Source organism: Salmo salar, chromosome 04 (assembly GCF_965601325.2).
Source record: "Salmo salar chromosome 04, fSalSal1, whole genome shotgun sequence".
Classification (NCBI taxonomy): domain Eukaryota; kingdom Metazoa; phylum Chordata; class Actinopteri; order Salmoniformes; family Salmonidae; genus Salmo; species Salmo salar.
In genome coordinates, this window is record NC_138294.1 from 30,411,235 (window position 1) to 30,425,107 (window position 13,873).

Below are 13,873 nucleotides of genomic sequence, written 5' to 3' on the forward strand. Positions count from 1 at the left end.
TTATTGTTTCAATATTTTATGGACAAAATATTTTATGACACATTTCTATATAGGGTCATTATTACTGTTAATTAAATCACAAACACTAATATGACTGAATTCCAGATACCTCTTCGTTTCCACAGGATGACAGAGCACAGAGCACAGATGATGACCAGAGACAGGATCAACAGGACCAGAGTCACAATGAAGGCCTCTTTAGAGACTCCTGCACACAGACTCAACATGGATCAAATGACTCTAAAGCTCTCAAGACATGACATCATCAGAACATCATCACGGTGAAATTAATTAGCAAAATAAATCTGTAGAGACCTTTTCAACATGTTCCTCCTCCTCTAAACTAGTGTCTGTGGGATGGGGAGAGAGGGATCTGATCGTGGGTAGGATGTTTGTGTAGGAGACTAACTCACCAGGTGCAGCTGTAGGAGCTGTGTATATATGTGGCAGAATTCTTCCCTCTCTCTTCGCCTCCTCAGACAGAGAGACTGTACAGGCGAGCCAATTGGAGTATGATGGAGCATACAGATGCCAACTACTGACACTCACCAAGCCCTGGGGATCTGACACAGAAAGATGGGGAGGGGAAATCTAAATATTCACATTGACTGTGTTAGGTTCTAAATATCAGAGTAAGAAATTGAGGGACTCTATAAAAGCTCCAACCAAGTTTATTCACCCCAAAGGATCTAACAGCTGAACAGACAAAACATATTTCCACCAGTGGTAATATATATACTCCAATTTGGGTGGAGTCTCCTACTTCTCTCTAAACATGACATTTTTATTGCTAGGCAGGAAGTTAAGGGATACGTGCAATAAACTGTTCCTTCTCCCTTAATGTGACCTGACCTGACCTCGACCCCCTTCCTTACTAATCCACAGCTCTCCACCCTTATCAGCGCCTGCCAACATCTGATCGTCTTCCCTGCACTCAGTACATTCCAAGCTTAACAACATCCACCATTTTGGGGTGGCAGGTAGCCTAGTGGTTAGAGCGTTGGGCCAGTAACCGAAAGGTTGCTAAATCAAATCCCTGAGCTGACAAGGTAAAAATCTGTCATTCTGCCCCTGAACAAGGCAGTTAACCCACTGTTCCTAGGCCATCAATGTAAATAAGAATTTGTTCTTAACTGACTTGCCTAGTAAAATAAAAAAACATTAAAATACATTCCTCCTACAGATAACCATTAACTTCTGCTGTAGACCCTAGACTACGGCACCCCTCATTTCTCTAGCATGATTATTAATATTCAGAGTTTAGAAATCCGATCCCATCAACTTACACAAAGTAGTGTAACTGAAAGTACACCACAACCCAGGTCAGATTTTTAACCCAAACCACAGGTACTAGAACATTTGTGTCAGCAGAGCAGAGACAGTGTGAGGAAGTACCAACATGTAATTACCAGAAGTGTTGAGTACTTCTTGTTCATTTCTGATCTCTGTCCCATCTTTGTTTCTCCAGGTGAGTGTAGGTTGTGGTGACCAGCCCTCTGATGAACAGGTAACGTTCACCTGACCTCCTCCTCCTCTTGCTTCAGCAACAGAGAGAACTGGTTCACTACCTGTTACTAATGGACAGATAAGGGGGGACAAGCCACAACTATTAGGACACAGAAAGAATGACAGAATCATTTGGAAGAATGCAAGATAAACTCAGAAAGAAAAGAAACGTCTCTCACTGTCAACTGCTTTTATTTTCATCTTACTTAAAATGTGTAAATATTTGTATGAACAAAACAAGATTCAACAACTGAGATATAAACTGAACAAGTTCCACAGACATGTGACTAACATAAATTGAATAATGTGTCCCTGAACAAAGGGGGGGGGGGTCAAAATCAAAAGTAAAAGTCAGTATCTGGTGTTGCCACCAGCTGCATTAAGTTCTGCAGTGCATCTCCTCCTCATGGACTGCACCAGATTTGCCAGTTCTTGCTGTGAGATGTTACCCCACTCTTCCACCAAGGCACCTGCAAGTTCCCGGACATTTCTGTCCGGGAACATTGTTGCTGGTGATGTCTGGTGAAAACCTGCCTTACAACAGGCCTACAAGCTCTCAGTCCAGCCTCTCTCAGCCTATTGTGGACAGTCTGGGCAATGATGGAGGGATTGTGCATTCCTGGTGTAACTTGGGCAGTTGTTGTTGCCATCCTGTACCTGTCCCGCAGGTGTGATGTTCGGATGTACCGATCCTGTGCAGGTGTTGGTACACTTGGTCTGCCACAGCGAGGATGATCAGCTGTCCGTCCTGTCTCCCTGTAGCGCTGTCTTAGGCGTCTCACAATACGGACATTGCAATTTATTGCCCTGGCCACATCCGCAGTCCTCATGCTTCCTTGCAGCATGCCTAACACACGTTCACGCAGATGAGCAGGGACTCTGGGCATCTTTCTTTTGGTGTTTTTCAGAGTCAGTAGAAAGGCCTCTTTAGTGTCCTAAGTTTTCATAACTGTGACCTTAATTGCCTACCGTCTGTAAGCTGTTAGTGTCTTAACGACCATTCCACAGGAGCATGTTCATTAATTGTTTATTGTTCATTGAATACACATGGGAAACTGTGTTTAAACCCTTTACATTGAAGATCTGTGAAGTTATTTGGATTTTTACGAGTTATCTTTGAAAGACAGGGTCCTGAAAAAGGATGTTTCTTTTTTTTGCTGAGTTAATGTATTTACAATTTAATGTTAGATAGTTCCTCACTCTGAAAGTAGTCTATTGGCCAGGAGAAACAGTATGCTATGGTTTGGTTTTCTTTTAAACAATCACGACAAACTTCACCTAACTTTAGCCACCACTAGCTAACATTCAATAGGAGTGATAGGGGCATCCTATCAACTTTCAACTCAAATCAACTTTCAATTATTTATTTGAAGTTACTTAAAGGTGGTTTGGCCAATTTTTTTTTACATTACATTGATGCCCCTAAGACAGCTGAAGTTTGTAGGTTCTGTACCCCTAATGCAATTGTAAACAGGTGGGTATAATTTGTGGAACGTTCCAACAGGAATCTGTTCCAAACACTTCGTGAATATCAAGGTTACAACAAACAACGCATACAAAGTTGTATATCTGCAGAATAAGATACCGGGTAGGGAGTGGGCAATTTTATTATGTTTTTCACTCACCATGTTTATTCCGAAAAATGTCTGTCCTCACTCTGGTAGCCTATAGACAAACATTAAGAATAAGCTACGTGGTGAGTTGATGCCTCATCGGCAGCTAGTTAGCTACAGTGAGGGAAAAAAGTATATTTATCCCCTGCTGATTCTATACGTTTGCCCACTGACAAAGAAATGATCAGTCTATTATTTTAATGGTAGGTTTATTTGAACAGTGAGAGACAGAATAACAACAAAAAAATCCAGAAAAACGCATGTCAAAAATGTTATACATTGATTTGCATTTTAATGCGGGAAGTAAGTATTTGAACTCTGCAAAACATGACTTAGTACTTGGTGGTAAAACCCTTGTTGGCAATCATAGAGGTCAGACGTTTCTTGTAGTTGGCCACCAGGTTTGCACACATCTCAGGAGGGATTTTGTCCCCCTCCTCTTTGCAGATCTTCTCCAAGTCATTAAGGTTTCGAGGCTGACGTTTGGCAACTCGAACCTTCAGCTCCCTCCACAGATTTTCTATGGGATTAAGGTCTGGAGACTGGCTAGGCCACTCCAGGACCTTAATGTGCTTCTTCTTGAGCCACTCCTTTGTTGCCTTGGCTGTGTGTTTTGGGTCATTGTCATGCTGGAATACCCATCCACGACCCATTTTCAATGCCCTGGCTGAGGGAAGGAGGTTCTCACCCAAGATTTGACTTGACGGTACATGGCCCCGTCCATCGTCCCTTTGATGCGGTGAAGTTGTCCTGTCCCCTTAGCAGAAAAACACCCCCAAAGCAGAATGTTTCCACCTCCATGTTTGACGGTGGGGATGGTGTTCTTGGGGTCATAGGCAGCATTCCTCCTCCTCCAAACACGGCGACTTGAGTTGATGCCAAAGAGCTCCATTTTGGTCTCATCTGACCAGAACACTTTCACCCAGTTGTCCTCTGAATCATTCAGATGTTCATTGGCAAACTTCAGACGGGCATGTATATGTGCTTTTTTGAGCAGGGGGACCTTGCGGGCGCTGCAGGATTTCAGTCCTTTACGGCATAGTGTGTTACTAATTGTTTTCTTGGTGACTATGGTCCCAGCTGCCTTGAGATCATTGACAAGATCCTCCCGTGTAGTTCTGGGCTGATTCCTCACCATTCCCTTGATCATTGCAACTCCACGAGGTGAGATCTTGCATGGAGCCCCAGGCCGAGGGAGATTGACAGTTCTTTTGTGTTTCTTCCAAATGGCCTTCCCTGTGGCTCAGTTGGTAGAGCATGGTGTGTGCAACGCCAGGGTTGTGGGTTTGATTCCCATGGGGGGCCAGCACAAAAAAAATGCATGAAATGAAATGTATGCACTACTGTAAGTTGCTCTGGATAAGAGCTTCTGCTAAAATGTAATTTGCAAATAATTGTACCAACTGTTGTCACCTTTTCACCAAGCTGCTTGGTGATGGTCTTGTAGCTCATTCCAGCCTTGTGTAGGTCTACAATCTTGTCCCTAACATCCTTGGAGAGCTCTTTGGTCTTGGCCATGGTGGAGAGTTTGGAATCTGATTGATTCTGTGAACAGGTGTCTTTTATTTTATACAGGTAACAAGCTGAGATTAGGAGCACTCCCTTTAAGAGTGTGCTCCTAATCTCAGCTAGTTACCTGTATAAAAGACACCTGGGAGACAGAAATCTTTCTGATTGAGAGGGGGTCAAATACTTATTTCCCTCATTAAAATGCAAATCAATTTATGACATTTTTGACATGTGTTTTTCTGGATTATTTTGTTGTTATTCTGTCTCTCACTGTTGAAATAAACCTACCATTAAAATTATAGACTGATCATTGCTTTGTCAGTGGGCAAACGTACAAAATCAGCTGGGGATCAAATACTTTTTTCCCTCATTGTAGGTGAATTGATCATGGTACTTTGTATGTGTTTGTTGGCATCCTTGTTATTTACAAAGTTTTTGGAACAGATTCCTGTTGGAACGTTCCACAAATTAAACCCACCCATTGTAAACTGAGGTGGCAAATGCAACTGCCATTTTTTTTTTTTAACTCTGTGGTACCAAAGACTCCAGGGCCTGTATTCATAAAGTGTCTCATAGTAGGAGTGCTGATCTAGGATCAGGTGCTTCGGGGGTGACACCACAATACACAGTTTCACCATCAATTTGAGAGATAACCCTTACCATTCACTGTGAGGAAGACACTGGCCTTTTCATACCACTGTTTACTGGTGACTTGGCACACATACTCCCCCCTGTCTTCCAGTGTGACTCTCTCCAGTGTCAGGGACACATTCCCTCTCTCCAGCCCCCCAGTTAGAGACACCCTGCCCCTGTAACGGGGGTCCACAGGGGCCTCCTGGATCTTGTGATCTTTGTAAAACAAGGCAGGACTGTGAAAGTTACTGGAACGGTACCAGCGCACCTCCAATGGCTCAACATTGAAGAGTGATGAAACTTGACAGAGTAGAGAGACAGAGGAGCCAGACAGGGTCGAGGTTGGACCATCAGGGACAGTTAAGGTGAATGTCTCCTGGGCTGGAGAAGGAGAGATGGGGAGAAAGAGGGAGAGAAAACGATGGTGACTGATTTGTGCTAGATTCCCAGGGCCAGTATCCTGGACACAGAGTAAGCTTAGTCCTGAACTGGATCTCCATTGAAATTACTTTCTGTGTCCAGAAAACTGTTTCCTTTCAGTTACTTATGTAATTAACAGTTTAAACATTCTCACCAGGTTGAGCTGCTCTGATGGGAACTGTGAGAGCAACCAAAATCAGCACCCTCAGACACAACCCTGCATAAAAGATAAAGGACATCAAAATTACATCATCACTATTTAGGTGTTCGGTAGCTTGAGAGAGAGAAACATTGTAGGTACATACAAAGTATCAAAATACTTTACCAATAAAGTTACAAAAATGTTCATAATGATTATGCCCATGTTGACTCCAATGCTTCCCACAGTTGTGTCAAGTTGGCTATATGTACTTTGGGTGGTGGACCATTCTTCATACATACAGGAAACTATTGAGCATGAAAAACCCAGCAGGGTTGCAGTTCTTGACACAATTAAACCGGTGCGCCTGGCACCTACTACCATACCCCGTTCAAAGGCATCTAAATATTTTGTCTTGTCCATTCACCCTCTGAATGGCACACATACACAATCCATGTCTCAATTGTCTCAAGGTGTAAAAATCCTTCTTTAACCCATCTCCTCCACTTCATCTAAACTGATTGAAGCAGATTTAACAAATGACATCAATAAAAGATCATAACTTTCACCTGGATTCACTTGGTCAGTCTGTCATGAAAAGAGCAGATGTTCCTAATGTTTTGTACACTCATGGTCAAATCAGATCCCGCCTTTTATCTCAGAAGTGAAGCTATTGGGTTCATTGGCAACCAGGTGAAGGTAAATGAACAGCCTATGAGGCTGAACTTTGGACTTTCAGACATTGGTTTTATCTTTTTACTACTGCTACAGTATATTGATTAAATAGCCACACTAGCACTAGCAGCCATTTTAGAAAAGTACACGCACAGTAGTCATTTTAACTGGGTTTAATGGAAGAATATAGAATACATGCCTAATAGTAAATCGCATAATACAACATTACTAGAAATAATACATTTATAATAAATCGAACAAATTGTCCTATTACTATGAAAGGAAAACAACAAATGCAACAAATCCGAAGGGCAAGTCACAAATGTAATATTTCTTATAGATGCAATAGACAAAAGCAAGTGAAGAGTTGCGATAAGGGGGATAGAAGAAGCAGAACTTTTTTTCAATTAAGAGGACACTGATAACCTTTCATTTAAATTTAAACTAATCTTTTACTGGAGAAGTCATAGAAAATGCATTTGTACCTAAGTGCATGATGCCTCGATTTCCAACGGTCGTAAACATCAAATGTATCCTCACTTTAGGGATCCTCCGATGATCCAACAGATTCATGACCCTCCAACATACATCCCGTGCATTTCAATTCTACCGTAAGGTGAGAATGCAAACAGAATAGTTAGTAAGAGCGAAAGTCATTTTTCTTGCTCACTCCCTCCCTATATATGTCATTGTGCTTTCACTTTCCCATTTCTTGCAGCAACATGGGTTAATGGTTGACAAAAGGTGGCTATCCAGGTCGACACTACGCATCTCAGAAGATTGCTATATCATATTGATGTGATTCCGGAAATGTTAAACACTTAACCAGGTGTTGTGAGATCTGATAATATGTGTAGTGTGACTGTGAAAAAGACGACCTGGAAAGCCATCAAATCGACATGTCCACAAATCATGTAACCACAGGGGAAATAAATCATTGGGGTGTGCCCCATCACATAATCCCTATACCTGATTTTTTCTTTACACTCAAACTCTGACTACCAAAGAGATTATGAAAAAATACACACTAGTGCAGAACCCTCTAAATAATTAGAAGGGAAGGCTCTGATAAATAGACAGTTCTGCTCACCTTTGATTTTTTTCAGCCTCATTCAGCCAATGACTACACGCCACCTTATGAATATTCAGTTATTCTTTGCATCAACAGCCACGCCCCTTTCAGCAGGAGAAAGGAAGCTGCTTTTTCGACCTGGCTAAAAATCTTTCCCTGGGAAGGTACATTTCGAAAGCATTCCCCTTGATTTTTCTATTCTATTACATTTTGAATGGCCACTTAGATACTAAAACCTATGGAACGCAAATTCATTCTGTAACTAGAACGTTATAGCTACAGTTGAAAGTTTACATACACTTATGTTGGAGTCATTAAAACTCGTTTTACAACTACTCCACAAATTTCTTGTTAACAAACGATAGTTTTAGCAAGTCCGTTAGGACATCTACTTTGTGCATGACAAGTAATTTTTCCAACAATTGTTTACAGACAGATTATTTCACTTATATCTCACTGTATCACAATTCCAGTGGGTCAGAAGTTTACATACACTAAGTTGACTGTGCCTTTAAACAGCTTTAAAAATTCCAGAAAATTGTGTCATGGCCTTTATCGTCGAAGTAATGAGAGTTACACCAGGGCCTGTAATCTGGAGGGGGAGGTGGAGGGTCCGTCATGGTCTGGGGCGGTGTGTCACACCATCATCGGACTGAGCTTGTTGTCATTGCAGTCTCAATCTCAACGCTGTTCGTTACAGGGAAGACATCCTCCTCCCTCATGTGGTACCCTTCCTGCAGGCTCATTCTGACAAGCATGACAATGCCACCAGCCATACTGCTCGTTATGTGCTTGATTTCCTGCAAGACAGGAATGTCAGTGTTCTGCAGTGAAGAGCCCAGATCTCAATCCCATTGAGCATGTCTGGGACCTGTTGGATCGGAGGGTGAGGGCTAGGGCCATTCCCCACAGAAATGTCCGGGAACTTGCAGGTGCCTTGGTGGAAGAGCGGGGTAACATTTCACAGCAAGAACTGGCAAATCTGGTGCAGTCCGTGAGGAGGAGATGCACTGCAGTACTTAATGCAGCTGGTGGACAAACCATACTGACTGTTACTTTAGATTTTTGACCCCCCCCCCTTTGTTCAGGGACACATTATTCCTTTTCTGTTAGTCACATGTCTGTGGAACATGTGTTTAGTTTGTCTCAGTTGTTGAATCTTGTTATGTTCATACAAATATTTACACATGTTAAGTTTGCTGAAAATAAACGCAGTTGACAGTGAGAGGACATTTCATTTTTTTGCTGAGTTTATTATGTTAGCGAGTTTAATGTTGTGAAAATCGTGACAGAAAGCAGCATTGTTGAATACTCGTTTCTGATCGGCTAGAAGGGCATTCTACAATGGACAATGCTTAGCTCTATTCCTTTTCTTTTTATCCCAAAAAATGAGAATATGAAGAGTGGTGCTCAGTGTTGTGTGGGATTTGTCCAAAGCACTTTGTATTCAGGACAAGGATTTCATTTCTTTACCACATTTTTTTGAAGTATTACTTTAGTGCCTTATTGCAAACAAGATGTATGTTTTAAAATGTGTATTATGTACAGGCTTTCTTTTCACCCTGTCTTGTGTGTTGTCATTGTGGATCATTTACAATGTTGTTGATCCATCGTCAGTTATCTCCTATCACAGCCATTAAACCCTGTAACTATTTTAAAATCACCATTGGCCTCATGGTGAAATCCCTGAGCGGTTTCCTTCCTCTCCGGAAACTGAGTTAGGAAGGGCGCCTGTATCTTTGTAGTGACTGGGTGTATTGATACACCATCCAAAGTGTAATTAATAGCTTCACTATGCTCAAAGGGATACTCAATGACTGCTTTTTTTACCCATCTACCAATAGGTGCCCTTCTTTGCGAACCATTGGAAAATCTCCCTGTTCTTTGTGCTTGAATCTGTGCTTGAAATTCACTGCTCGACTAAGCGACCATACATATAATTGTATGTGTGGGGTACAGAGATGGTGTAGTGATTTAAAAATCCTTTTAAACACCATTATGGCACACAGAGTGAGTCCATGCAACTTATTATGTGACTTATTAAGCACATTTTTACTCCTGAACTTATTTAGGCTTGCCATGACAAAAAATACTTTTTGACTCAAGACATTTTGTCTTTTCCTTTTTATTTCATTTGTAAACATTTCTAAAACATAATTCCACTTTGACATTATGGGTTATTGTGTGTAGATCAGTGACACAACATCTACATTTAAACCATTTAAAATTCAGGCTATAGTACAACAAAATGTGCAAAAAGTCAAGGGTTGTGAATACTTTCTGAAGGCACTGCAGCTACCCATTCCACATTGTCTACATAGGCATAGTGCAGTCATCAGTCCATTGCCATTTACTGTGAGGAAGACACTGGCCTTTTCATACCACTCTGCGTTGCTGACACGGCACACATACTTCCTGTCTTCCAGTGTGACCTTCTCCAGTGTCAGGGACACGTTCCCTCTCTCCAGCCCCCCAGTTAGAGACACCCTGCCCCTGTACCGGGGGTCCACAGGACCATCCTGGATCGTGTGATCTTTGTACAACTTGGCAGGTCGGTTGAAGTCACCGGACCAGTACCAGTGTACCTCCAATCTCTCCGCATTAAAGTAGAGGATAGAGATAGAGCAGTTCCACCGGGTCAAGACCGGAACATGAGGGAACCACAAGGTGAAGACCGCTGGCGTAGGAGGGACATGTAGTGCTTGTAAGAGGAAGTGCAAATAATACATTTAAATAGGGCATTATCACACATTGCTTCACAAGGCTTTATATAGCCTGGTCTGAATCATCTATGACTATGGTTATAGGTGTTGATGAGCAGTTATTACTACCTGTGTGGGGCATTGTAATTCATTATGTGTAGTTCATTAGGGATACATATGCTTATGGATTATGAAGAGGATAAGTGTAGGAGCTTTTGCAACTAGCAAACAGTTGATATGCTCACCAGGACTTTGAGCTGCCATGAGGACTGTGAGAGCTGCCAGTATCATCAAATTCAGCCACACTCCGTGTCGTAAAGATCAGAACATCAATGTGATGACAATATCATCATAACTGCAGGTATTAGAAGAAGTTTAATCTATTGTGTCAATAAACACAGGGTGCAATTTTCAGTATAGTATGTTGCACATCCCTTAATGTGGCCCTGGTCATTTGATTAAATTCCACGTTGTGTCTCAAAGCTAAAAACCATTAGGTCATACAACCAATGTGTAGGAACCCTTGAACAAATAGACTGTGTTATACTGAACTTTGGACCTTCGGCTGTTGGATAAGTTTTATCTTATGACTGCTAATATTACTGCTATAAAACGTACACAATTGGAGCCATTGTTGAAATATACAGTCGCTAGTGAAAGTCTACACACCCCTTGCAGTCTCCACATTTTCCTGCCTTAAAATTCAATGTAAAAATGGTTGAATTAGATGTTTCCTACCAATCTACACAACCTACTCCACATTTTCAAAGTGAAGAAAAGTTATAGAAAATGTTCCTAATTAATGAAAAATGAAAATGTATTGACACCCAGAGTTAATACTTGGTGGAAGCACTTTGGGCAGCCATTACAGCTGTGAATCATTTTGAATAAGATGTTACTAACCTCGCACAACTCTTAGGGCAACACACAGTATATCCATTGTTTTTGTCAAAATTGGGCGTTAGGCCAGTAACCCGAAATGTTGCTGGTCCGAATCCTAAGCCGACCAGGTGAAAAATCTATCGATGGGCCCTTGAGCAAGGTGCTTAAACCCTAATTTCTCCTGTAAGTCGCTCTGGATAAGGGCGTCTACTAAAATGTCAAGTGTAATGCTCAAGCTCAGTCAATTTGGTTGGGAATTATTGATGACAGCAATATTCAAACTTTGTCTCTTATTGTCAAGCATTAAGTCAGGAATAACAACATCTCCAGTCCCTGCCGGTGACAAGCATAGCCATAACATGATGCTGCCACCATTTACTCCACATTACTGCCCTGTATAACACAGTGAAAAGGAAGCCTGTGTTTCAAAATCCACTCCAAAGGCCATGTAAACAGTGAATACCTGACCGTGTTATAGTTGTATTATTCAGCGGGACAATTACACAAATGTTAATGCCAAAGACAGACCACATTGACTTTCCAAGAGGTGTTGATTGTTCCTCAGTGGTCTTATCTCAGTCTTGACTTAAACTTGCTTAGAAATCAATGTTTAAATGTTGTGCCCTGTCCCCGATCACGCATGCACAAGGTGCTTCCACCAAGTATGTATGAAGACATACTCAATCAAGACGTGTCATGAATACTCAGGGAGAAAAAGGTGTAGATTCACACGCAGAGGGCAGCAGGTGTTCATTTCGCCTTCGCAAAAAGGCTTGAATCATGGTCACAGGCAGGCAATGGTCATACACAGGTAGGCAAACAGACAGGTGAATCAAAACTAGGACTGAAGGCTATAACTGGTGCACACAACCGAGCTACGGAAAGGCTTAGTAGAGTCATAACGAACAATACCTCACAAAGGCAAAAACAGAATGAACTAAACTAAATAAGGAGCTGATGAGACCAGGTGAGTAACTAACACAGGTGAAATCAATGAACAAAAATGAAAGACAGGGCTACGTTCAAGAGCACAATGAAACAGAACACAAGGTTGACTAAGAAAATAAATACAGATATTACAACATGTTATTGGTTTGAGTTTTTTTATTCATTTAGAAATGTTTATATCATTTTCTTTCTCTTTTAAAATGTGGAGTAGGTTGTGTATTTCATTCCTTTTTTAATTTTAAGGCTGCAGAATGTGAATCACTTTCACTAGGCATTGTATGTAGTATTATTTTTGCATTTAACTCAGACAAACAATAGAATATCAAATCATGTTCATCTACATTGACATTTGTCTTTTATCAGATGCTTTTATACAGAGCGACTTATTGTTAGCGCATTCATCTTAAAGGAGTAGTTCACTATTTTACAACTTGATGTTAGATGGTTCCTTTTCCTGAAAGTAGTCTATGGACCAGGAGAAACTGCAATCCATGGTTGTTTTCTTTACATAACCATTACAAATTTCTGCTAACTTTAATCACAGCTAGCTAACAATCAATGCAAGTGATGGAAAACTGAAAAATATACATGTTGTACTTCTTAGATCATACTAGCTAAGGACAGGTCTCCATTCTAAAGCCTTTAGACATGCATGTTGGTTAAAAGGAGTCTTGATTTTTCCATTTTGTCATTGTATTGAGTAATCCTATCATCTGTTGTTTTTCAAATTGTTTTACAAAACATAACTATTTCATGTAATTGATCAAAATTATGTCAATAACATACAACAAATTCAAAACCGTCATGGCTATACTTTGCTTGTATTAGCCAACAGGCAAATGTGTATGACCTTTATAAAGGAGAGCTGTCCTTAGTGCACAACCAGCATATCTTCTCCATCTAGAATCTGAAACAAAAGCTGTATTGTGGCAGCTGACAGGACACCATGGTCAATGGAAAATATTTAGCTGTCAGTCTTGTACTCTTGATATTAATATATTTACATTTTCTTAACAGGGGACATCATTATCTAAATACCTTTCAACAGAATTAAAGAATATATGATTCTGCTAGCTTTTATTACAGTGTACATCAATAATCTCACTACAAGTAACAACAAGTTGAACAATTGTAGTGGTTTTGAATACCCTTGTGCCTCAGACGACAAACCATATTATAACGGCCGTCGTTGAAATGAGACCAAGGTGCAGCGGAGGATGTGTTCATCTTGTAAGGTTTAATGACCGAATGAACACTATACAAAACAAAAACAAAAATTGACCAGCCACAGTTCTGTCAGGATACAAACTAAACAGAAAACATTCACCCACAAACCCCAAAGGAAAAACAGGCTGCCTATGTATGACTCCCAATCAGCAACAACGATCTACACCTGTTCCTGATTGAGAGCCATACACTGCCGAAACAAAGAAAACCACCAACATAGAAAAAGAAACCTAGAACGCCCACCCATGTCACACCCTTGCCAAACCAAAAATAGAGAACAAAAAACCCTCTCTATGGCCAGGGCGTTACACATATACACCTGTGCATCACTGAATAACACTCATGTCAAAAATTATATCTCTGACCATGTGTTCCTGTCTTTAACATGTCTGTTCTATTGATGAGCAGTATTGTTGGACATGTGACATGTTTTAACCCGCATCTCTTGGTTTTCATCCAATATTGTTATTGTGTGTGGGTCATGTTGTCCAGGGCTGGGCTGAACACGCTGAACACACTGCTGCTACTCTCTGTTTATCATATATGC

General features: G+C 41.0%; 2 protein-coding genes across 51 annotated transcripts in view; one reads left to right on the forward strand and one right to left on the reverse strand.

The window, feature by feature from the left end:
• LOC106602686 (cyclin-dependent kinase 2-associated protein 2) overlaps positions 1-13,873 on the forward strand; it is a 299,328-nt gene that overhangs the window by 259,936 nt on the left and 25,519 nt on the right. The gene's annotated exons all lie outside the window — the stretch shown is intronic.
• Positions 1-13,873, reverse strand: part of LOC106602685 (uncharacterized) — a 63,238-nt gene that overhangs the window by 30,082 nt on the left and 19,283 nt on the right. For 49 of the 50 annotated variants that reach the window (XM_082974318.1, XM_082974316.1, XM_082974309.1 and 46 more), the window contains exons 1-6: positions 6,981-7,220; positions 5,836-5,898; positions 5,289-5,642; positions 1,410-1,574; positions 414-563; positions 110-208 (exon numbers count right to left, since the gene is read on the reverse strand). In XM_082974318.1, the coding sequence (XP_082830444.1) occupies positions 110-208; positions 414-563; positions 1,410-1,574; positions 5,289-5,642; positions 5,836-5,898; positions 6,981-7,068 (919 nt within the window). In that variant the 5' untranslated portion in view covers positions 7,069-7,220. Of the gene's footprint in view, positions 1-109; positions 209-413; positions 564-1,409; positions 1,575-5,288; positions 5,643-5,835; positions 5,899-6,980; positions 7,221-13,873 lie in introns of those variants that run through there. The other variant, XM_082974287.1, reaches the window with a different exon arrangement.